The sequence below is a fragment of the Chrysochloris asiatica genome, unplaced genomic scaffold, assembly GCF_000296735.1.
Source record: "Chrysochloris asiatica unplaced genomic scaffold, ChrAsi1.0 scaffold00050, whole genome shotgun sequence".
Classification (NCBI taxonomy): domain Eukaryota; kingdom Metazoa; phylum Chordata; class Mammalia; order Afrosoricida; family Chrysochloridae; genus Chrysochloris; species Chrysochloris asiatica.
Genome location: NW_006408568.1, coordinates 1,720,353 through 1,746,237, shown reverse-complemented (window position 1 = coordinate 1,746,237; position 25,885 = coordinate 1,720,353). Strand labels below are relative to the sequence as shown.

Sequence of the window (25,885 nt, the reverse complement as noted above, 5' to 3'; positions counted from 1 at the left end):
CTGACATCTCTGATCTGTGTATGGTTGTGCTGTAGGATAGGCAGTGGTTGACAGCTGCTTCATGGGAGAAAGAGGAGGCTTTCTGCTCCCATAAAAATGTACAGCCTCAGAAACAAGGTTGCTATGAGTTAGAATTAACTCGAAGTTAGCAAGTGAGGGCCTTGCTCAAAAGAATGTAGACTACTTAGAATAACTTCATCCATACAGCACAGTCAAAAGGGAGTTAACAGCCACCAAATTTAACCAGGATTATAAACAGAGAGTGGGACTACATAGGATGAGACTTTGTGATAAAGTTAAGACTTACACTCTAGACTCCAGATACTTGGTATTGCTTAAATCCCAACAATAAACATGAATTACCTTGGAATTAAAAGTATACACAATAAGAAAAGATCCTGCCCCAAATAGCATCACAAATCTATCTCCTTGCGTAGGAGGGAAAGAAACGCAGGCACACTTAAGGCAGGACTGGACCAAGAGCACAGAGCAGGGAAACCAGGATCTGAGCCTAAGAAACCCATCTCAATGGATGATGCAGCCCCATGGCCAAGCCCGGGTCCTTCTGCAGCCCTCCAACCTGGACACAAGGGCACCTGTATTACCTGGGGCTGGTGAGAGGGTGGGGATCCCCGGTCTCTCCCCAGAGCAGCATCTCTGCAAGACCAAGTCTGGAGCCTCTCGGGGAAGAGTCTCAAAGTCCTGGATGAGAATGGGGGCATTGGGCCAAGCCATCCTCTCCAGTTCCTGCACATTGGCATGAGGGCCCACTCCAATGGGCACCACTTGGATGTCTCCGGGCAGCCGCCTGATCACATCCGAGGCAGGGTTTGCTGTGACCATGTAGACCAGGTTAGGCGCCTGCTCACGGTCCCCCTGGCTGGTAGAGAAACTGTGCTCAGAGACGTACTCTAGGGCCAGCCCAGTATTGGTCCTGTTGCCACCCCGGTAGCGTATCTCCCGCAGGTGTTGCAGGATGTCTCCCTTGGACTGTGCCTCACTGAAGGTGTACTCTACCGTGACCATGTATGAGTATTGAAGCACAGTGATACGGATACTGTCCTGGCCCACATCCATTCGCTGGATCACCTCCTCCATGAACTCCTTGATTAGGTTGAAGTTGACTTCACCAACCTTGTCAGACCCTTCCAGGATAAAAACCACATCCAGGATCAGGGAGCTCCTTGTGGGCTCTGGGGACGAAACTCCCAAGATGCCAGGACCCACAGTGACCTGTGCCATGTCGGGGGGCTGAGTTGGGGCTGGTGCTTCCGGTGCCAGGTCACAGAGGTAATTGATAATCTCATCCCTTCTCTGCTCCAGCTCATCCACACTGCTAAACACAAAGGCTTTGTTCTCAGGTGCCTGCTTCTCTATGAGACGGATCTGTTTGAGGCTGGCATGGGGCCCAATGCCCACCGGGATCACGATAACCTTCTTCTTCTTCAGTCCTTGCACATAGCGGACCAAGTTCCGAGCCATCCGCGGAGGCTCCTCACTGGCTGTCAGGAGCAGGACAATGCGGGAGGCTTCCGGGCGGTCAGCTTTGCTAAAGATTTGGAACAGCGTGTACTTTAAGACCTCACTGGTGGAAGCCACCTGGCTGCCTGCGTACTTCACCTGTCCAGCAATGCGCCGCAGCTCTGAGGGCCGCTTCCGGTCCCTGAGTTCGATGTAAGCATGTGAGCCGTCATGGTACTCCACCACGGCCACACGAATCCGCTTCTGAGAGATGTGCAGCCGCTCCATCATGCCCACCACAAAGACCTTCAGCATCTCAAACTCAGCCTCTGACAGCTTGGCGGAGCCATCCAGCAGGAAGACTAGGTCCAGCAGCTTGCTACAGTAGAGGTCATGCAGGGGTGCCTCTGGGATGTCCTCCATGTATGGCGTGGTGATGCTAACTGGAGCTTCTGTAGGGGGCAGCACACCACCTCCTGGCTCCTGGCAGGCTTCACAGGTCAGGTTAACACCATCACAGTGACTATGGCACAGGGGAGAAATGAAATCATTCAGCCCTATCCACTACTGTCATGATTAATCTGTTGCCTGGCCAAACAGCAGTATAGTTGCTGTTCGGTAATGTAATCTAATGGAAATCATAATGTAATTTCCTTCCATAATATAATCTAATCAATTAGTCAAAAAGACAATTTCCCTAGGGTATGTTCTGCTTCCAGAGTACAAGTAGATCACTTGGCAAAACTTTACTCATACAGAGAGAGAGTGGTACATCACTAGAGAACCCTCACTAAGATAGGAACCTTTATATGTAAAAATATATACATAAAACTGCTTGCCAGTCCAGCTGAGTCTTTGCTATCATGAAATACCTTGTTGTTATTTGTCTATTTGTTTTTAGAGGGATCCTCTCCTCTGACTAAAGTGCATTCCCCTTAGCACCTGCATGCATAATCTACTCCACCTCTTCTAACTACAAAGACCTTCCAAGTCCTTGACCTTGATTACCCCTTTATCCTCTTCTGTCATTTTTCTTGACACTCCAGCTATGCCTGACTAGGGCATCTTGCAAAGCTTATCACTCTGCTCCATGCCTCCATGCCTTTGCAAATACTATTCCCGCTCCTGAGAACACACTCCATACCCTCCTTGTCTTCTGCAAATTCCACCTTCCATAGGTGAGTCATCGTTATTAACATATGTCTCCAAATAGCACCACCCCTTCTGAAGTGGTTGTTGTTGTTGTCATAGAGTGCCATCAAGTCGGTTCCAACTGAAAACAATCTGGTATACGGTTTCCAAAGAGTGGCTGGTGAGTTTGAATCACCAACCTTGTGGTTCAAGCCAACCTTGCGGTCCCATGCTTATCATACAGCGCCATAACAGGACTACCCTTAATTCTAGAGGCTTAAGCTTCAACCCATTCTTGGTGGTAGAAAAGATTCTTTTTTGCTTCTAAGGCATATACTGAAACTTACAGTTATTCAAACTTTCTTTTTAAACTAAGGCTCTAGTAACACAGATATTTAATTATAATCCAAACCTACTGCAAGTAGCGCTAAGGACAAATTGTTGCTGTTGTTGTTGTTAAGTGCCATTGAGTCGGTTCCGACCCATAGCGACCCTGTACAGGGTTTCCGAGGGTGTAAATCTTTACGGGAGTAGAAAGCCTCATCTTTCTCCCGCGGAGTGGCTGGTAGTTTCGAACCGCTGACCTTAAGGTTCGCAGCCCAATTCGTAACCACTACGCTACCAGATAGTGCTCTAAAAAGTTGACATAAACCACAACTTGTAAATGTTCTATTGAAAGTAAGTGTTTTGAAATACTTATTACAACATTTTACCTGTATGTATTTTGAATAATGAATGTTGGACTTTCGGGAAGAGAGGAAAATCAGGAATATAAAGGTTTTGGAAAGATGGATACAGATTCAAATTCCCAGCTTTATCTATCGGGATAAAGTACTTGGAAATAGTCTACAGAATTCTCCAAGGTGGTGTTATTGTTAGACGTGTAGTCAGTTCCAACTCATGGCAACCCTGTATAGGGTTTCCGAGGTTGTAAATCTTTATAGGAGAACACAGTCTTTTCTTTCTTCCGCAGAATGGCTGGTGGGTTTGAACTGCCAACTTTGAAGTTAGCAGTCTAGGAGCACCACACCAGGTGTTACACATAGGAAAAGGAGAATGGCTCATTCACTCATCCCTCCAATGGACATGGATGAGGCACCTATTATGTGCCAGGTCCAGGCTAAACCCTGTGCCCAGTTACAAGGACATGTCACAAATCTATAGCAGAGAAGTTGCCCCACACACAAATCCCTACCTACCAGATGAACTCTCCAGGCCCTTCTGGTCACATCACCCTTTCATTAGTATCTTAGAAAGTGGCAGACCATAAAACAAATGAACAACAACAACAACAAATCAAGTTGCTCTCATTCTGGTCATCATGTTACAGAGTAGAACTGCACTCAGCAGGGTTTTCAAAGTTGTGACCTTCTAAAGGCAGATCAACAGGTTTGTCTTTCTGGGTAAGTCTGAACCACCAACCTTTCAGTTAGTTGTTGTTGTTAAGTGCCGTTAAGTCTGTTCTGACTTAGATGCTGCATAAGGTTTAACTGCTTCACCCAGGGAGCCTGTGCCCTAGTAAAATCAATTTGCCCTGAGATGGAGACCCATGCAGACTAGAACCTTTTCCCTCAGCCTTTGAGGTCCCTTGTCTTCAGAGCTCCCAAAAATGGCCACTGTGCTGGGAGCCCTAGGAAGTGATACTCTCGGGTTTGCCCACCAGGCAATCTTTTCAGCCTGCTCTTGAAGTCACAGTGTGTACCTTGGTGGCTGCATATATGCCATAGGAGGAAGGTGAGGTTAAATCGAACCCTATGGCTCAGAACCCCCAAGCCATACTTTATTCCTAACAGTCTCCATTTCACCACAGCACCAGGGTGGGCAAGCAGGCTCTGACCAGGAAGTGAATTCCTACTTCCTTAGGGCCCACACAGAGCATTGCTTTAATCCTTGGTTAACAGTGTGTGAGTGACACACTCCCTCGTTTCCTGTGTTTGCTAGAGTCCTTGCCCCAGGCAATGTTTGCTCTTGTTTGCACAGATGGTGGCGGCAGGATCTGACTCTGGCAGCGCTGGCCACAGTCTTCATCCTGCCTTCCCCCACCCCCCCTCTTCAGTGAATTTAAGTTCTCCAGTTGAAGTTCCCACAAGACTTGATCAGTGTCAGGAGTGGTGTTGAATCTATCAGCATTTTAATAAATGTTCCCTACGTAAGTGCAAGACTTCAGAAAGCTCAGAGCTCACCCTGAGGGCTCCTGCTCACTTCCTCAGAGGCCAGCTTCCCAAGACCAACCCTCTCCAGGGAGAGCCTAGAATCACAGACAGGGTGCTTTCCTCTAATTATAAAAGTCATGGTGACCTTGGCTGAGGTCCCCAAGGTATTTATGCTACAATGGAGAGTCAGGAGCTCCTCATTTTCCTCATCCATCTGCTGTAAATATGAAAGCTGACTTGCATAGAAGCCTGTCCTTGGATTAAATGTGACTCTGGAGGGAATAGGAAATCATACCTTATCTTCAGCGAGAAAGGTATAAAAGCCTTTTCAGAAGTATGTTTTGGGAATAGGGGAAGGGAAGCTCTAGACTGTTTTTAAAGTAAGAGAAGCAAATTCTAGAGATTACATTTTGAAAACTCAGTCTCCACAATCTAAGTCTCTGAGCAGGCCCCAGAGACCATGTTAAGACTCATGTCAAACCCCCAGGTGTCTGTCTCACCAAGTCTGGCAGCGTGTAGGATCATTGGGGTTCAAGGTGACTTTCTTTCCTGGGGGTAAGCGCCGGCCATCCACCTCGCATACAGGGCAGTCCTTGAGGTCAATGCAGGTCTGCAAAAGCTCATCCAGAATCTTTCCTGCACAATAAACTCTGTCAGGAAATAATGCCCCATTCTGCCCATAAGGAGGAGTCCTCTTTAACTAAAGAGACTCATCCCTGAGCCAGCTCAGGGTTGACTCTTGCCTCCCCCATGGTCTCCTCAACACTTAGGGATGACTCTTCTTTCTTTGTGCCTTGATTTACCCCTCTGTAAAACTGAGGCAATGTATTCCTCTCCTACCTCACTTCCCCTAAGCCTAGGACAAATGAAATCTTATCTTCAAGGGTCTTTTCAATCTACAGAAGAATATATTCAATAACTCTAAAACTACATTTTGCAATATAATAGTCATTAGCCATACATGGCTGTTGTTAAGTGCTGCTGTCCACTTGGTTCCAATTCACAGTAGCACTATATAGAGTTTCCAAGGCTTTAAATCTTCTCAAGAGCAGAAAGCCTCAGTTTTCTCTGGTGGGCTCAAACCACAGACCTTGTGGTTCGCAGCCCAGTGCTTATCATAGGGAGTCCCTACACTATTTACATTGAAATAAAGTAAAGCTAAGTAAAATGGAAAGTTCCAGCCCTGTCACATTTCCATTGAGTATTTCCATCACTGCAGAGAAGTCTATCAGAAAGTGCTGCTCAAGACGATAAACCCATAAACCATAAACGATCAACCAATGAAACCATAAAATGATGGCAACTCCATGTGTGTCAGAGGCACACTGTGTTCTATAGGGTTTTCTTCCAAGGTAACTCTGAATGAATTCAAACCTCCAATCTTTCCTTTGGTAGCTAAGCTTCATCAGTTGTGCTACCCAGGGACTCCAAATCCAGAAAAAGACATAAAAAAGCATTTTATAGGAGCTCAACTTGGCAAAACTCCTAGCTGACCTGACTTGAATGAAAGGGCCAATGGAAACAGAACCGTGGACTGTATTACTAGGGACAGGAGACTGGGATGATGTAGGACAGGGAAGTCCAGTTTTTAAGGGTTGAGCCCCACCCAGGCAGTGAGGCTTACCGGGAGGGCAGTGTGCATGACAGCCCTCCACACACTTCACGGGGCAAGCCAGTGGCTCCGGGTGCTGGCAAGTGACAGGGCAGGCAGGGGCACAGCTGTTGTAGCGCCACTCACACTCGTACCCACTTTCCCGCAGGTTCCTCTCCTCGCAGTTTTGGGCTGCAGGGACAGAAGATACAGATCATGACTATTCAAGCAACAGGTAGTTTTGTGCAACTCGATAATCCAGGACTGCACAGAAGGCCCAGAGTAGATGGGGGTGAGGCTTAGAGTGGCGATGGCTCTGGGGGTGGTGACAATCACACTGGAGAGCTAAGGGCAATAGGGCCTCCCTGGCACTGGCAGTCACCAATATTAGAGACCTCTGGATCTCGAAAGCATCTAAACCAGGAGCCATGTGGCCCTGAGTTGGTGTACACAGGCATCTAAAAAAGTTTAGCTGCGTGCACCTGAGGAAGGCAGGCCCTACACAAATGTATGAGCTGGCCACTCATATTGACAAATATGATGGTGACCACCAACTAAAATGCACAGTGACTTCTTTCTTCTCTGCTGTAGTGTTTCCTCTTACAGAATTTCTCCACAGGAAAAGTCTGCACAGCCTAATTGTTTGAATCCATGACCCTTTTCTCCCCATAATATGGCACATTATGCTCACATTAACCTCATCAAGCTCCCATGAGCCCTTGACCCTCCAACCCCATACTAGGACTTTATCTTCTCACTTACGAAGGTATCCTCCTGTGCCCTCTGAGTCTTTAGGTATAATACATTTGGGGGGAGGGGAGGGGAGTCAGAAGGTCACGCAGGGCATAAGGACTCACGGCACAATGTGGCCGTCCTCCAGGTCACCACGCTGCCATGCTGGGCGCATGCATGGGCGTAAGCAGCAATGGTGTCACAGAAGCAGGCACAGTCCCCGATGGATTCACAGGAGCAGGTATCATAAATGCAGACATCCAGGTACGGCTCAGGGTCCACCTGCAAAGACAGACTGAGTCGCCTACACCGGGGACCTGGGCGCTCTGGCTCTTGGTCTGGGTGAGAATGCTCTGGTGGTCAGAGTAAGGGAAAGCAGACTCCAGGGTAGAGGAATAAATGTTGTTTAATGGTCCCAATGAGGGAATGGGTCAAATATAGGATTCCAGGTTCTAATCTGACAGGAGCTCAATGGCTCTGCAGGATTAAAAACTAGACTGCTAACCACAAGGTCTTGAGTTCAAGCCCACCAGCCACTCCAAAGGAGAAAGATGAGACTTTTTGCACCTGAAAAGATCTACAGCTTTGGAAAATATATACAGGATTGCTATGAGTTGGAACTCACTTGACGGCACTTAGCAACAGTAATCTGGATTCCAGCAAAAACTGTTAGATAAAGCAATGCTGCAAGTCTTTCATAAAGTATAAGTTTTCTGAGACTTGTTCAGAATAACATCAAACTGTTGGCCTATTAGTCATGCATCCCTCCCCGTACCCCACAACTAATCTCATGGGTGCTGGAGTATCTTTACATAAATGTAAAACCACATGTACACACATGCACACACATGCTGGTGACTCTCTTTCCCTGCTTCAATTCAGCAAAGTGAGCGAATGAGAAAATATGTCAAGACCCACTAAGGCTGGCTCACTGAGGTGGTATGGGGCTAGTATACTGGACAGTGACAGACAACTAGGTACTTACTCCTGGACCCGGAACTCAAATCCACTGCCATCTATGTACAATTACAGTAAGCACTTCCCTCCCTCCTGCCCCCAAAACATACCACTATACACACTAGCCTCTTTCAGGGAACTTGTATAGACATGAATTCAGAAACTTTGTAAATGAGACCATTGGTTCAAGAGGTTCCAGCAGTCCTAATTTCCTTGGCTCCTCTCATTGTCTTCCCTCTTCCAGGGTAGATACCCCATGTTTCCACCAAATCAGGAATCTTAAGGATCCTTTGGAGTTCTCAAGGACTAAAAATTATTGGATGGATCAAAAGCAAGCTGAGATACATGTACTCAACCAGTCATGCCCACGTGGGTGTGCTGCACAGCAGCTTGTGTGTGTGCACGGTTGAGTATGTGTGTGCACATGTACATACAGAAACACACATGCCCTCCCCTACACACATACACACAGGAAGAGAGAAAATTACATTCAACTGTGTCTTAGGAATGTCTTACTTTCATTTAAGATAGAGACACTAAAAGGTGTCATAAAATGAAATGTGAGGTCATGACCAGAAAAGAGTTTCTGTGGAGGAACAATTGAGGAATACGGGGTTTTATGAGGAGAGGTGCTTAGATCTGAAACAGAAAAAGGGAAATCCTGAGTTTAAGACAAGATCATTCCATGGAGGAACAAATCTTGTGACTGGTGTCAAACAGAAATATTAGCAAATGCTGATAAAAGCTATGCACCATGTAGAAGAAAAAAGGTTGTTTTTGTTTTTTTTCAGATATTACTTTCCTCTGAAACTGCCCCTCATCATTTTTGTTTCCCAGGTTGAAGTCAAGAAAGGGACTTACCAGTTGCTAGGTGGTACCCCCAAGTCTATATCCTTTAGTCATCCTTCAGACCTGGACATGAACTTACCCCCATGGCTCAATTTTCAGCCAAACAGTAGCCAGGTTTATTAGGGGAACAATAACACTAGAGAGGCACAGGTACCTTAGAATAACCAATCATTTGAGATCAAAGGGGCAGCATGTACCCCACAACAAAGTTCTGAAGGGTTAGGAAAAAAGGAAGAACAGAAGCAGGAATCACAGGGAGGGAGTGGGATAGGTGATGTTTCACTACAGGGACTTAGTCAGTGAGATGAAATAAAACATGTGTGAACTGATGAATGGAAAACTGATCTGCTCTTTAAACCTTTACCCAATTCACAATATAAAATTTAAAAAGAAAGAGTTTTCTGTTATGTGTGGTCAAGCTGATTTCAACTCATAGTGACCCCATATGATAGAACAGCTGCTCCAGTCTCAGCTGAAATATTTACAGGAGCAGAACACCTGGACTTTCTAGTGCAGAGCCACTAGGTGGGTCTGAACTACCAGCCTTTCAGTTAGTAGCCAAGCTCTTAACCATTGTGCAGGTTATTTCAAAGACTTTCGCATTCGAAGCTCCTGATCTGAGTGTCCTGGGCACTCTTCTGCCTCCAGTTACCCTCCAGGCCCTCACCAGCTTGTTGCAGTCCTGGAAAATGTCACTGGTCAGGATCCTGCAGGAGGAATCCACCATCGTCTGTTTCATGAGATTGTTGTGGCAAGTGGCAGGGGAGGAGTCCAGCGGCACCTGGGAACAGCACGAGAGTACACAGGTAGGCCAGACAGCAATCACAGGGGGTGGGCTCTAGCCAGAAGTCTTCTTCCCCAGCCACCAGCTGCAGTTCATAAACCTGAGCTTCCCCTGTCCCCTCACCAGCCCCAGTGAGAGTGGGAGATCCACTCAGGAGGCAGGTCTCTTAGTCCCAGTCCACATAGACCCAGACATACTTTTCTGGTGTCAGCACATTGCGGGTTCACTTTCCAGGAATTTCCAAAGTCCACAGGGTCTTCTTCCACTTGGAGGCTGCTGCTGGTGAAGTCATTGTTCTGGATGCCATCAAAATTCCCACACAGGCCACATACTCTATCCTTGATAGACAAGTAGAGAGGACAAGCACTGTAAACCTCAGGGGCACACTCTCTGAAGGGGAAGGAGGAAGTTCCAGACACTGAAGGAGGAAGGGGTCGTCTGAGGAAGAGGGGAGCAAATGGGGCCTAAGGATGGAGACCCAGAGGGGAACCAAGGTGAGGAACAGAGCCTTGCCCAGGCCAAGGCCTTTCCTGAGCTTCCTCATTGGCCCCGTGTTAAAGCTAAAGAAACTGAAGTCATTCGCAAGGAGAGGCAACTTGCTCATCATCACACTATGAACCATGGGCTTGTTGCTGTTGTTGTTGTTGTTAAGTGCCATAGAGTCAGTTCCGACTCAGTGACTCTGTAGAAGGTTTTTGAAGAGAGGTTAGTGGGTTTGAACCACCAATCTTGCGGTTCAAACTGACCCTGTGATCCAGTGGGGAAAAGGCAGCATTGGCTCTGGAATCCCTATGTGAATCATCTCCTTCCCAATAAGAGTATGAGCAGAGAGAAGTGCTAGTTCCATATTACAGCAGCAAGAGTACAAGGATCCATGAAGGCAATATTACAGTCCTACTTTAAGTCCTGGTATGGCACTGTAGGATAAGCACTGGACTGCTAAACACAAGGTTGGCGGTTCATACCCACCAGTCACTCCTTGGAAACCCTATGCTGGGTCACTATAAGTCAGAACTGACTCAATGGCACTTAACAACAACAAACTTTACCATGGGCAGGTGAGTCCCTTACAAGGAGAACTGTATCCTGACCAGAACAGACTGGCTGCTCTCTAATAAATATTGCCAGGGAAAGTATAAATAGCATATTCAACTCCGTATTCACCTTTCACCATGTGCAATATGCAACACCTCTTGGACAAGTAGTCACTGAATAAATGAAAGCCATCAGAGAAAAACTACAGAGAAAAAAAAAAAAATGAAGCCATTTGGCCTGTAAAACAAAAAAATTATTTACTCTCACAACATATTTGCGACCCTGTCAGGGCAATATGTGACTTATTCTGCTTTATAGCAGTAAACAGAATTTGGCTTGGTGTGATGAGTATGAATGACCGGGAAACATGTAGGAAGAATATTTTCAGAGTTGGACAAAAGGCCAAGACCTTGAAATGGCCTAGCAGCCTCATCACCACAGTATGGCAGCTGCCCTCATTCCCTGCCATTCACCCTGTTCTCTCCTTTCGAGCCACACTGGCTTCCTTGCTCAAACCCTCCAAGCACCTTTCTTTCCACATTTGGGCCTTTGCACATATTCCATTGCACCTATGTCTCCTCCCCGAGATATTGGTGTGGCTTACTCCCTCCCCTCGCAGAAGACTCTGCTCAGATATCACCTCTTCAGATAGGCCTCATCAGACCAACCTAGCCAAAATAATATCTCCACAAAATGATCTCCACAATGGCTACAGAAGGCAGAATAATAGCCCACAAAGATGTTCACATCCTAATGCCTAAAATCTCTGAATATGCTACCTTCCATAGTGTTATGGTTTGAATTGTGTCCCCCAAAAATAAGTGTTATAAATTCTAAACTCTATTTTTCGTTGTAAAGTGACATCAAGTCTATTCTGACCCACAGTGACCCTGTATAGGGTTTTCGAGGAGCAGCTGGTAAGCTTGAACTGCTGGTGAACTTAAACCACCAACCTTGCAGTTGAAACCAACTTTGCAGACCACTGCATTAACCCATAACGCCATACCAGGACTCTCTCTACCTGTGGTTATAATCCCATTTGGGAATGAGTTTTCTTTGTTATGTTAATGTATTCATGTAGACTATATCTTGAATCAATTTCTTTTGAGTTATAAAAGGAACAGATTAAGAAGCAAGCAGAGATGCTAAGCCACATGAAGATCCGTCAGGCCCAGAAGCTCAAAAGAGACAAGGACCTTCCTCTTGAGCTAACAGAGAGAGCAAGCCTTCCTCTAGAGCCAGAATTTGGACTTGTAGCCTGTGAGAAAATGAGTGTCTTTGTTAAAACCCTTTGTGGTATTTGTTATAGTAGCACTGGAGAACTAACACACATGGCAAGAGGGATTTTACAAATATAACTTAATTAGGGATTATGAGATGAAGAGATTATCATGGGCTATCCAGGTGATCTCACTGTAATCACAGGGTCCTCATAAGAGGGATGAAAAAGGTCAGCGTGAAAAAAAGCACTGTGACAAATGGAAGCAGAAAGAGACTGGAAGATGCTCTGCTGCTGGCTTTGAGATGGAGGATGCGGCCATAGGTAAGGAATGCAGATTCTGCTCTAGAGCCTCCAGAAGGAATGCAGTCCTGCTGACTGGTTCTGGATTTCTGTCTAGCACTGTAACATACTGAAGATGTTTTAAGCAATAGGAAACTAACATAGAGGTTGAAAAAAATGTTAGCTTCCCCTCCTGCCCCCTGCTATATCCACATGTCCACAGTGCCCAGAAAAGTGTTTGACACATAATTTAAAAAAAAAAAAAAAAGTTGCCATGAAGTTGACTCTGAATTATGGCAGCTCCACACATACCAGAGTAGAACTGTGCTCCATAGAGTATGACTGTTGTTTTGGAAATAGACCAGTAGGCAACAGTGAAAGAGATCTTTTGAGGTGCTGATGGGTGGGCTCAAACCTCCAACCCTTCAGTTAGGAGCTGAGTGTTTATCCATTTGTACCACCCAAGGACTTCCTGATACATAATAGGAACTCAATAATTATTTAATGCATGGATGAGTGAATTGTTTGAATTGTTAATGTTTTCTCTTTTGTTTTTTCATTGTCATGCTTTAGAGAAAAGGAATGGGCTGCCCTATGAAGAAGGACAATGCCCCCTATCTGTGTGCACAAGTTGAAAGTGGATGGTGCTGTCAAAGATGCTGTTGAGGTCTTTCCTGCAAAGACTAAATCAGCCACCATAGTAGACAGAGATACTTGCCACATAAATGCCAGTTAAGAGAAAATTTAGAGAAAGATTAACGCCTTTCTGTTGGAGATTTGACAAATACCATAGGTTATCTTTCTCAAAAGTAGGTTATCAACCCTCAACCCTTCATGTCTGGAATGGAACTTACCCTTATGGTTCAATTTTTAGCCAAGCAGTAGATAGGTATATAGGGGGGTATGCTCAATGAAATAATCAATCATTCAAGATCAAAAGAGAAACATTTAACTAAAGATAAAGTTAAAGAAGGGTGGGATGGAAATAGGACCTACAGGGAGGAAGTGGGATAACTGTTGTTGCATGGAAGGGACTGCAATCATTGAAACAAAGCAAAATGTATGATTTATTAAATATAAAACTGATGATCTTCTCTATAAACCTTCACTCAATTTACAATAAAAACGTTTTGTTTTTTTTAATTAGGTTGTCAGCATTTCTACAAATAGCTCTCAGAATTGGTATACCTGTGGTTAAAGGTAAGTATGTCTCATGACAACATGCAGAGCTAATCAAATCAACACCCTATAATACTTTGTAGTGTTTATAATAAGGTTTTGCATGATCAATTTTCTTCTTGAATTAAGAGCCCTAAGGAAGAGCAATTGCCTAATCTTTGACTTCCTTCTTCTTTGGATATTAGCTTTATGCCTGGTAAAACCAGTCAATGAACTAACTGCTTGTGGGGGGGTGAGGGCGGAAGGAGAGGGCAACCTCAGTCCATTACCCACAGGCAGACTCAGAGAGAGACAACCATGTTAACTGTGAACTTTGAGTTAAGGACTAGATATCAAGGCCATGGTGACTGAACTAGAGAAATACCTCCTCTAGAAACAGGAGAAAGGGGTAGTGGGTCCAAGTCATGAACAGCTGAGGAGGAACGTGAGAAAGGCCACTGACCTGGTATGTCTGCTTCAAGATGACTGAGAAGGCCAGGCGGTGGTCCCAGATCACAGAGAGTGCTCTGCTCAGCAGCAGAATGACATATCGACCAGACTCCACCACCTCAAAGTGAGTCGCATCCTTCATGGACCTCTTCACATTCACCTAAAGGAAGACAAGTCAGGAAAACAGGAAGGAGGAAAGTGATTTTCCAGAGTCTCCCTCTACCCCACACCCACCCCATCTCCACTGCCCTTCAGAGTCAAGTCTGTCATCTGTCCCACGGCATCAGAACTCACCCTATCAGGTCAGGACCATACCTGAACACTCCTGTGTCCATATCCCTTGCCACCCTCCCAGAATTCTATGAACAAAGGATGATTATAGAGGTGGCAGCCAAATCATAATTATGAAATTAAAAATACAATCAAACCAACCAGCAGAAGATCTTCCATTACTTCACAAAAATACAGTTTTACTGGTGCTTGGTCTTTAAATATATGTGACCTCCTAAAAGGAGCTCTGGTAGCGTAGTGGTTACAAATCGGGCTGTGAACCACAAACAAGGTCAGCAGTTTGAAACTACCAGCTGCTCCACAGGAGAAAGATGAGGCTTTCTGCTCCCATAAAGATTTACAGCCTTGGAAACTCTGTACAGTGTCGCTATGGGTCGGAACCGACTCGACAGCACACAACAACAAGCCAAACTTCATCTCTCATACTTCAGACATATTGTCAGGAGGGACCAGTTGCTGGAGAAAGATATCACATTTGGTAAGGTGGAGGGTCGGAGAAAAAGAGAAGACCTCCAATGAGATGGATTGGCCAAGTGGCAGCATCGATGAACTCTAGCGTGGCAACAGTAGTGAGGTTGGCCCAGGATTGGGCAGTGTTTCTTTCTGCTGTGCATAAAAGGTTGCTATGAGTCGGTACTGACTCGATGGCACCTAAAAACAACAACAAGCCAACTGATAGTGGAGTGCTAGTAATATAATGGGTTATGAGTTGGGCTGCTACCCTCACAGTCACCATTTCAAATCTACCAGTAGCTCCATGGGAGAATGATGAGGCTTTCTGCTCCTGTAAAGATTTACAGCCTTGGAAACCCTATACAGGGTTGCTAGAAGTTGGAGCCTACTCCACGGCACATAACCACCACCACCACCACCAGCCAACTGATGAAAAACTCTATCCCTGGGCACCACACTCGACTTTTCTTGTTTTCTCACATCCCACTCCTCAGAGAAATTGTGATCAGGAATCAGGAGTGAAGATGAACAAAGATATTGAGGAGCACAGCTCTATGTCAGGAATCACATATTTCCATTTTCCAGAAGGACCCTGGCTAGAGCCCTAGACTTGGCCGAATCACTGCCAGTGACTTCCTCAAAGCCCATCTCAGTGACCATCTAAACCATAATGTTGACCATCTAAACCCTAATGTTGAGGCTGATACTGAGAGCCTGCCAGCAGCCCTTGCAAAGGTCCTCTCCTGGTGGTCCTCATGACAACATGCAGAGCTAATCAAACGTGCAAATGTCTGTACACCCAATCCTATTACTACTGTCATCTGTCCTAAATAGAGTGTCCTTTGAGATAGAGGTGACACTGCTGACCTACAGTCAATGGTGATGCTGGCTAAATGCTTTTCTACTGAAAGGAGAGCAAGTCACCTTCCATCCCCTGCACTTGATGGCATGGATTTGAGCAGGCGAGGCTGCAAGTTGAAGTAGTGGAACAGAATCAAGGTAATTGCTTAGGACAGGTTTGGGGAGAGAGCCTGGGTCTCCCAAGGATTATATAGAGTCAGAATAGCTGATGTAGGGATCACCTGCCTTAGAATTCCTGCCACTTTCATGCAGATTCCTGAGCCTCATCCCTAACCTACGGAGTCAGAGTCTCAGGGTAGAGCCCTGGGACCAGCATCTTCAACAAGACCTCCTGGACCATTCTCACCCACTCTTCTGAGAAGCACTTTTAAAGTCCTTATCGTGCAGAGGCTGGATCTGCTTACTTCTCTTTGTTTACCTCACATACAGAGCTCTATATTTATCTGAAAAGAACTAAAACATGAACGAAAGCAGAAGTCCCTCATAAGTCCAGCACTCTTCACACCACCCCATCCCACACACCCACCTACCCCCCAAATTACTTAAATACCTGAGTGCTGCTTTTATGGGAGATTTTATATATAAGAAAATATAATGCAGGGGGGCTTCAAAAAGTTCATGGAAAAACTACTGTCTTCGAATTACTCTTTTCCACAGACTGAAGCCGTTTCATAGATATGCTCGTAGAATAAAAGGAAAAGTGCCTTGCCTCCCATTTCCCACTCCACTCTCCAGAGGTAAGCACGGGTTCTTCTGATATTTATACAGACACAGATACACATCTTTCTCCATATGAGTGCATCTACAGTTTATATTACTAAGGTGGGCTCCTATCACCCGTATTGCTCTGCAACAACTTGTTCTTCTCACACTGTGTTCATACATCACTACCTCATTCTCTTAATGGCTGCCCATTATTTCATTCATACCAGTTCTAAGTAAATGTGTGATACATGCTCTTAATAAGCAGACCAATAACACAGCAAGAAATGAGAGAGGCCTGCACTTACCTCCCCATCAAAGAGTTCAATCTCTCCTCCTTCAATCAGGATGGTGATCCGCTTTTTGCATTTAACTGAGGGGTAGCCACAACCCTCATTCCCCACCAGGATCCGGAAGGTCCCAGGGTTGTCACCACAGTAATCCTGGGGAAAGGGGGTTCCAGGAGAGAGACTTTATTCCTGCTACCTCTACTCACATCAGAAGACAGGCTTCTCATTCTCTCAGGCCTTCGAATATGTTACAGGATGTCACCATGTCTGTGTGTGTCTGTGTGTGTGTGTGAGAGAGAGAGAGAGTAGGGACACATACTGGTTAGCTCCCTCATGTGTGTCATCCTTGTCACATACTGAACCAGGTGTCTTCAGTCAGTGGAGAGAAGGAGGGAGTGGTAATGAACACAAGGTGGAGACGGAGGGGAGAAGAAGAGAGTAAAGTGGTGTGTGGCATGCTTTTATGGTGTATCAGGCTAAAAGCCCTGATCTATAGACCACTGGTTCTTGGTCCCACCCAGGTAAACAGCATCTGATGGACTGCTTGTCTAAAATGTAACCAAAGGCCATTTGAGGCCATTCCATTTCTAGCTGGAAAGAGAGGATAAGTGAGCACTTGTAATTTTCAGTCAATTGTATAGAAATTGAGCAAAAGGGGGTATTTTTCCAGCAACTACCTCACCATGGTGACTATGATTAATACTACAATGTGAAGAAGAAAAATATATAACACTCAACTTAGAAAAACTAGGTGTTAGCCTTAGTTCTTCTACTTATTGTAGAACTTTGAGTAAGTTATTCCCGCTCTGAACACACACACACTCCAACTGTTCTGCACTAAGATGAAAATCAGCCAACTTTATGGGATGGTTGTGAAGGGTAAAAGAAGGAACAAGTGTACTAGGGCTTCATAATTTGCCAGTGTGTTTGTGTTACCAGCTGAGCTTTTCCTGAAGGAGGGAGAGTTGAGTCTTGTTATCTCCCAAAGGAGGAAGGGAGAGAGGGAAGGGAGACCCAGGTCACAGTATTAGACAGGGACAACAGAACTGGTGATGAGGAAGGAAACTAACAAAGCACCAGTTACCATCAAGTCAATCCCAACTCCTGGTGACCTTGTGTGTGCTGAGTAGAACTGCTTATCAGGTTGGGTATGATTTTTTCATATATACATCTAAAACTCAGGAGTGCCATGGCTCCATACGATAAGCACCAGACTGAGAACCATAAGGTCTGCAGTTTGAGGCCACTAGCTGTTCTGTAGAAAAACGATGAAGCTTTCTACTCCCACAAAGGTTTTTAAAGCCTTGGAAACCCTATACAGGGTTGCTATGAGTTGGAACCACTTGATGGTACTTAACAACATATATATATATATATATATATATATATAATCATTGCCATCAAGTCTATTTCAACTCATAGCGACCCTATAGGGCAGGGTAGGATCACCGTGTAGGGTTTCCAAGACTGGAATCTTTCTGGAAGCAGACTGCCGTACCTTTCTCCCCTGGGGTGGGTGCTAGGCTCCAACCCCTGACCTTTCATTTAGCAGCTGAGACACACACTGACACACACATACATACATGTACACACACAAGGGGCTTGAAAAAGTTTGTGGGGGAAATTCCATTATCTTTCATTGCATTTTTCATGAAGTTTTAGAAGCCCCCTCATAGGTATTTTATTCCTGAGGATTTTCATGTCTGTGACCTTTCAGAAGCAGACTGCCAGGCCTGCCCAGCTCCATGGTGCCTCTGCTGGGGTCAAACTGCCAACCTTCCAGTGAGTAGCTGAGCCACCCAGGGACTCACACAGAAAGGGGACTCTACAGCTGTGGGGAAGCGTCATCTGGCAGGGGAAGTGTTGGGAGCAGTAAGTGGTGATCCAACTGCTTCTAGTTGCACTGAATCTATTGTCTTTTTCATGATATTCTGATAGGAAAGTGGCTCCGTAGTTGAGCCCCCAAACTGGTGTCACCTTCTTTTGCCAACAAAGATGGAAGGCAGGAAGATCATCAAAAAAAATTATTGACATATATAATGTGGGGAAAGCTCTGGAAGGGAAAATACCCCAAGGTCTCAGTGTCTATGGAACAAGGTCTGCCAGCCTCTCTGGGCCAGGCCAGGGGAAGGCACAGCTGGTTGGAGCTGGTGATTCTGCTTCCAACCCGCTCCCAGCACATCCTTCACACAGAGTACACGGTACCTGGACCACTGATTCAGAGGGTCTACAGCTCAGTCTCTGGGGCCAAGGCTCCCTCACTTTGTGATCCTCCCTTCAGACCACACCAAACCCCCACTTTCTCCTGGGAATGGAGACAGAGATCACATTTCTTTAATGCCTCAGATTAGTGCTGTCTCAAGTCTCGTGAGAAAAGCACTCCTACCTCCCCAGTTACCCATGTGGCGTCAACCAGCAAGAGAAATTTACAGGAATCCATTCCCTGGGCAATGGAGAGGCAGAGGTTCCCCTGGGCTCTGTCTCATCTTGCGGGTCACTATGACTTTTCTGTGTCCCCAGCCCCCACCGCCTACCCAGTCTGAATTGTGCTGGTTTAACTACCAGCTGTTCCACGGGAGAAAGATGAGGCTTTCTGCTCCTATAAAGATTTACAGCCTCGGAAACCCTGTACAGGGTCGCTATGAGTCAGAACCGACTCCACGGCACATAACAACAACAACAAGAAATGAAAATGATGTCGAAATGGGCTTCTGCCTTGTTTTTACAAGTTCTTACATGTCTCCATGGAAGCAGGAAGAAAATGAACAAGCCCTTTGAGTCTCAGATCCCCTACTTTTTCAGGTACTTTTTTCAAGAATTGGAAAATTACTCCAATTGAAAACAACCCCAGAGTTTCTACAGATAGACTCCAACATAGAGACCTCCCTGTTCCCTTACACCACTCCACACATTCCCACCCTCTCCTAGAGACAGACAGTGCCCTCCCCTCCTCTCTCTCACCTGCAGCAGGACGTACTGGCACTCCCCGGGGAACATGTACTTGAGCCCATCAAAGGTGAGGTAGTGGGCCATGCCCATCATGGAGCATGTGGCATCACACACATTGTCCGTGCAGTTCCACTTCCGGTCCTGACAGACACTAGGAACAGTAATATCAAGGCTGATCAGTGGGGCTCCCATGTGTGAGGGACTCCCATATGTGAGGAGTTCATCTGGACACTGGGGAGGAGGAACAGGACCTACAGCCTGTGGGGCTCGGGGCTCAGAGCTTGGGGCTGCATTTCCCAAGCATGAGGAGAGGGAAGCCACCAGGGAGGGAACTGAGGTGCATGGGAAGGAAGGGCTGTTGAAGGTGACACAAGCAGCCGGGGAAGCAGCCTGGATTCTCTAGAGACCACCTGCTATAGATTTTCTAAAGCTCATGTTCTCCCTAGATGCTCCCTGAGAGTGGCCACGGGATCTCCAGGAAACAGAGACATGGAGGTTGAAATCTTTCTGAGGCTAATGAGGAAATCCAAGAGGGAACAGCATGGAAGTTCTGATAACAGTGATTGGCCGTGCACTTCTGCCAGGAGAGGTTTTGTGTGTACAGAGCAGTAGGTTTAAATCTATGGTGATGTGCAGACTGCTACATGGCCATCCCACCATTACCCTGTAACCAGAGCTGACATCATGATGCCCACTCTGTGTGTCAGAAGTGGTGAGTTCAGACCTCAGATCCCATACTCTAGAGACAGCTAAGCTCCTTCAAGGTCTCAGTCCTTCCTGACTGTCCACACAGACCTCTTCAGAAAGCTGGGAATGGCCCAAAGGTCAAAGGCAGGGAGACTGAATGGGGCGAGAGATGAGAAGCAAAGAGAAAGGAAGCCAGGTGCCCTCACTAAGGGCCTCACGTGGACTATGCTTATGAGGCAGTATAAGGGATCTTGGCCAGATGAATGGCATAACAGTGGCTGATGAAGACTTTATCCTCCTCAAGCCCCATCTCCCCATGTGATGATAATAACCTCTAGAACAGTGTCCGTGCAGGGTGAGGACAGGGGACAATAAAGATTCTCTCCATTTCACAGATGGAGAAACAGAGTAACCAGACTCCCACAGAGTGCTGAAGGAAAATGCCAAAGGCCCAGTGGCCATGACTGTCCCTCACAGCTTCTTCCCCTCATGCCCTCTGCCAAAGGCTGGACTTGCCCTCAGCCATCCCGGCCCCTTCCCCCACCTCTGGTGCCTAGGACAGACTCCCCCAGGGCCTCACCAAGTGTTGCAGTCAATCTTCATCATTTCTCCTGGAGCATACTCTTTGCCCTGATGGAAGCAGGGACACCTTTCCAAGGCCACGCATCTGTTTTCATGTCGGACCTAATGGAAAAGAACCCACAAGCCATGAGAGCCAAAGTGACTGATCTAAAGCCCCTCTGGAGATGCACTGTTTCAGACTTGAGTCCAGTCCCAGGACCAGACAGAGCCAAGGGGGCAGCCTTGGCCACAGGTCAGCCCTGGACAGGGAGCCCCATCTACACTGAAACTCTAATTGCCCTTTCTGCTCTAAGACCCTAGTTTGGCACACCTTTGCAAAGACACTTCAGTAATATATGTTAGAACTTCAGACTCAGAAACCCTTCAATTGTATATATATATATATAATTGTTGTTATTGGGTGCCATCAAGTTGATTCCAACTCATAGTGAAACCATGAGACAGAGTAAAACTGCCACATGGTTTTCCAGGCTGGAATTTTTACAGGAGGAGATCACCAGGTCTTTCTTCCACAGAACCACTTAGTGGGGTCCAACTGCCAATCTTTCTGTTAGCAAGATCTCTTAACTGTCGCACCACCAGGGTCCCTGTACACATCCTTACATCCAGCAATTCCACTCAGAGGATTTCTCCAAAAGAAATACTTACAAATTATGGACAAAGGTAAAAGCAGATTTATCACTGCAAAAAAATGGAAACATCTATGCACACCAATGTTCACAGCAGCACTATTCACAATAGCAAACAAGATGGAGGCAGCCTAAGTGTCCATCAACTGAAGAATGGATAAACAAATTTTGGTACACACACACAATAGAATATTATGCTACCTTGAAGATTAACAAGGAAGCTGCAAGCCCCCACATAACATGGATGAACCTTGAGGACATTATGCTGAGTGAAATTAGTCACAAAAGGACAAATATTGCATGAGACTATTATTGTAAAAGCTTAAGAAAAGATACCCATACTAAAAGGAAAAAAAAAAATTATTTGTTGGTTACCAGTGGGGTTGAGGTGGAGGGAGGCAACGATAGAGCACAGGGTTGGGGGCAAACACATCATAGTTCGGGTTTTGGGGGAGGGCAATACAGAAGAAGGGAGAGGGGTGGAAGAACAAGGTAGATAGAGGAACACTGAGACAGGTTTGCATGGGTTAAATGGGACAGAGGTAAATAGTGATGCATGCTCAACCATGGAACAACAGGGCTCTGTGATACAGGGATCAAGGCATGGTTTGAAGAAGGGAAATAATACTAAGATGCTTGACTGTCTTATGAATATTTGTTTCCCTTGCCTATTATTGTAAAATGGACACTTGAGTGGGATAGAAAGGAATGTTGGGAAACATGATTACAGAAAGCTTGAAACCTGTCTTCAGCCTATAACTGATTGGAATACCTAAAAGGGTTCTACAACTTGTCCCATGAAATAAGCCTCCTATGGAGCATTTGCAGTGTATAGGACCTTAGGTGGAATCCTGAGTCCCATCCAGAACCTTTTGAGGTGGGTCATTCCCACTCGAAAGGACAAGCAGACCAGCCTGGAAAAGCTAAAGCAATAGAAGCTATATCTTCAAAGAAAGATCATCAGGAAAAACCCAAAACAAAAATGGCAGTATGACTGCCTACTACAAGAATAAGCAAGTCGTTCAATGCAAACAATCAAGTCCCTTCAGGACATACCCCACCCCCAAAACTGAAACTCAAAGGGAACACATGAGCAGGCATATAGGCTTGCTGGCGACCACATTGGTCTACTGGTGAGTGGAAGAGGGGGAAAGGCAGCAATGAATGAAGAAATGGGCTAAATTCAACCATGTTCCATTAACTCCTGTTGACCTGGAGATGAAAGAGAGAAGAGGAAGGGCTGGCTGGTCCAAAGTGTGGTGAGACCTGGGGACACCTGAACATATGGACAAGGACATAGCCACAGAGGTCTAGAGCTAAGCGTGAAGCATCAGCTGATACGAAGTCAGGGGTGATGCACAAGAACACCCAAACTTACAGATAGTACTCATTCAACCTAGCCTCAATGGCTTGATAATCAGAACTCAACTGGTGGTTGGTGGTTATGTGCTGTGGAGTCAGTTCCGACTCATAGTGACCCTGTACAGGGTTTCTGAGGCTGTAAAACTTTACGGGAGTAGAAAGGCTCATCTTTCTCCCGCAGAACAGCTAGTAGCTTCGAACTGCTGACCTTAAGGTTCACAGCCCAATTTATAACAACTACGCTATCAGAACTCCTTCAGAATTCATCTAGAGGAAGATTTAAAAAAAAAAAAAAAAAAATTTTTTTTTTTGATAAAGGAAACAAGGGTAAATTGCTACAATTTGATGAACCTGACCTTCATTCATGGAGGTAGTTACTCTAAATACCAACAGAGAGGGAAGGAGTCTTCACATCAAGTATCAGTGCTATCCCCTCTGTACACAGGGTAGATAGGGATGGGCAGTTTAGACACTGGCTACCTAAAATGAGGGGGCGATAACTGGCCTACAAGTTTCGAGGGAGAATTTAGTTAAAGAGTGTGGGGGAGAAGAAAGTGTCCCCACTGAATAGTTTTCATTTTGTCTAGATGGGTCTGGTAAAAAGAGATGGGAATAAGACTCCTATGATTCAATAGTAAATAATTGTTATCATGACTAATTACCACTGTTACAATTGTAAAGGTAGACATTTTGCAACAAAAAACAGGGGAGTAGTTAATCTTACAGTCCAGAAAGAGAGGACCCTAGGACCATCAAGGGAGAAGAGCACAAGCAGAATGCGGGACCTTATCCAGAGAAGCAGCGATGCCAGAGATGGAGGCAGAGATGAGGATATGGAGAAAGGGATCAGCTGAGGACTCTAGATTCATGGAAAGAGAGGGACTGAGAGCTGGCAGGCTTGCAGAATGTGTTCTTTGGTGGTGTAAATTATTATATATGCCTGAATGTTTTAAAACAAAAAGAGCTAAAGTGAATAGAGAGAAATACTGCTAACTGATGGTACATGGAGGGGATTATAATCATTGTAATGAAACAAGGTACATGATTTGTTGAATGTCAAACTGATGATCTGCCCTGTAAACTTTCACACAATCCACAATAAAAACCTTTTAAAAAAATTGAAACATCAAGTGTCCAACAACAGAAAAAATTATTAAATCTATAAGGAATTTCAATGTGATGGTTATGCTATGGTGTTATTAGAATGGCCCTTTGGAAGAATTGTAAATAATGTGAGAAATATTTGTGCTGCTGTAAACTTGTCAAACAGAGAAGAAAAGTATACACACATATGATCCCAACTATGAAATATATATATATATATATATGTATATGCTGTAGGATAAGCACTGGAATGCTAACCTCTAGGTCGGTGGTTCAAACCTACCAGCTGCTCCTTAGAAACCCTATACATTGTTGCTATAAATCAGAACCAACTCAACAGCACTTAACAATAATGTATATATGTGTATGTAGATATGTATACTCACAAGCACATATATACATACACACATTTAATAATAGTAACTTTTAAAAGACTAGAATGAAACACAAAAGTTGCCTCCAAATAGTAGATAGGCAGTGAGGAATTTTCTTTTCTTCTTGGCTTTTAATTTTTTTTAAAAATGTTCTTTAGTGAGGATGTATTCTGTTTATAACCTAATAAAATGAACAACATATGCTATAAAATTAATATGCACTTATTACCCTGGGGTGAGAGCTGAATATTAGGATTAAGCAGAGATGCTAATTGGTGGGAATGTGTAATATGCTTAGCTGCTAACCAAAAAGTTAGGAGTTTCAGTCCACCCAGAGGCACCTTGGAAGAAAGACCTGGTGATTTAGTGCCAAAAAGATCAGCCAATGAAAGCCCCATAAAGCACAGTCTACTCAGACACACATGAGGTTGCCATGAGTCAGAATCTACTCGACAGCAACTGGTTTTCTGGTACCAAAACCAGTGTGGGGCTTTGTCAAGCCACTCACACCCCCTCCTCACTTAATGTCCTGATACTCTGATATGCCACCTTGTAGGTATGTGGGGGTGTGACCTGCTCCCTGCCTGCTGAAAGGTTCCTTATGTGAGCATGTTATACTCTTCAGAGTTGTGGGGCTAGGGTGGGGCTGGAGAGGCTGACAGCTAAGAACCACTGGCTTCCATGGACTCAAGAAGAGTTGGCTGACCCCACTCTGACCCCAACAGGTGGGTCTACTCTGTCCCAGCTTTACAAGGCATGGCCTACCATTTGGGTGACCTAAAAGGGCCTAGGTCACCCTCAAATGAAAGTGCCATGTCACTTTGGCACAGAGTGCCTGTGAGGCAGTAAGCCTCTGGTCTGGATGGCTCAGGACCAATATGATCCAGTCACATCCCAGACAAGCTTGAGTTCCCAGGGCTTGGAATTAGACAAAGTTCTAGAAACAGAGAAGTTTTGGGCTGAGCAAAGGGCTTGTGTGTCAAGAACAATGTGTGAGTTTGGTGTGTGTGATATGTGTGTTGAGGAAGCTAGAGGTAAGAAGGATCTCCACAATTTAAATACCACTTCCAGCCAACCTCAAAGGGTGTCCCCAAGTTCCATAAAGTCTAAGTGATAATGCAGTATGGAAATGCAGGCAGCAAAGAAGATGCAGACCAACTGTACTCCTGGTAGTTCAGACATTCTGCCATCATTATTCTTGGAAAACAATACCAGTAGGGGATATGGGAGCTTGATAAGAACTAGGAAGGACTGAAAAATGTCTCTCTATTTGTGCCCATTCCAAAGACAGGTGACCCAATGGAATGTGGAAATCATTAGACAATAACATTAATATCTCATACCAATAAAATTTTGCTAAAGATAATATAAACATAGCTGCAGCAGTATATTCAGACAGAGATGTGGAATGAGGGATATCATTGCTGATGATCTTGGCTAAAAGCAGAGAATACCAGAAAGATGTTTACCTGTAATTTATTGATTACGCAAAGGCTTTCAAATATGTGGATCATGACAAACTCTGGACTATATTGTGGAGAATGAGTATTCTGGGACTCTTAATTGTGCTTATAAGGAACCCGTACATAGACCAAAAGATAGTCATTCGAATAGAACAAGAGGACACTAAATGGTTCAGAATCAGAAAAGGTGTGTGCCAGGGTTGTATTATTTCACCATATTTATTCAATCTGTATGCTGAGCAAACTATCCAGGAAGCTGGATTATTTGAAGAAGAACGTGGCATCAGGATTGGAGGCAGACTTATTAACAACCTGCGATATACAGATGATACAACC

The 25,885-nt window shown here is 45.2% G+C and overlaps 1 protein-coding gene across 1 annotated transcript in view; it reads right to left on the bottom strand.

The window, feature by feature from the left end:
• The window catches only part of VWF (von Willebrand factor), a 219,884-nt gene that overhangs the window by 84,933 nt on the left and 109,066 nt on the right, over positions 1 to 25,885 (bottom strand). Inside the window, exons 19-28 of the mRNA XM_006862763.1 lie at positions 20,616 to 20,719; positions 19,361 to 19,499; positions 16,418 to 16,552; positions 13,816 to 13,962; positions 9,856 to 9,996; positions 9,542 to 9,655; positions 7,194 to 7,350; positions 6,370 to 6,528; positions 5,246 to 5,381; positions 606 to 1,984 (exon numbers count right to left, since the gene is read on the bottom strand). Coding sequence (XP_006862825.1) covers positions 606 to 1,984; positions 5,246 to 5,381; positions 6,370 to 6,528; positions 7,194 to 7,350; positions 9,542 to 9,655; positions 9,856 to 9,996; positions 13,816 to 13,962; positions 16,418 to 16,552; positions 19,361 to 19,499; positions 20,616 to 20,719 — 2,611 coding nt within the window. The remainder of the gene's footprint in view (positions 1 to 605; positions 1,985 to 5,245; positions 5,382 to 6,369; positions 6,529 to 7,193; positions 7,351 to 9,541; positions 9,656 to 9,855; positions 9,997 to 13,815; positions 13,963 to 16,417; positions 16,553 to 19,360; positions 19,500 to 20,615; positions 20,720 to 25,885) is intronic.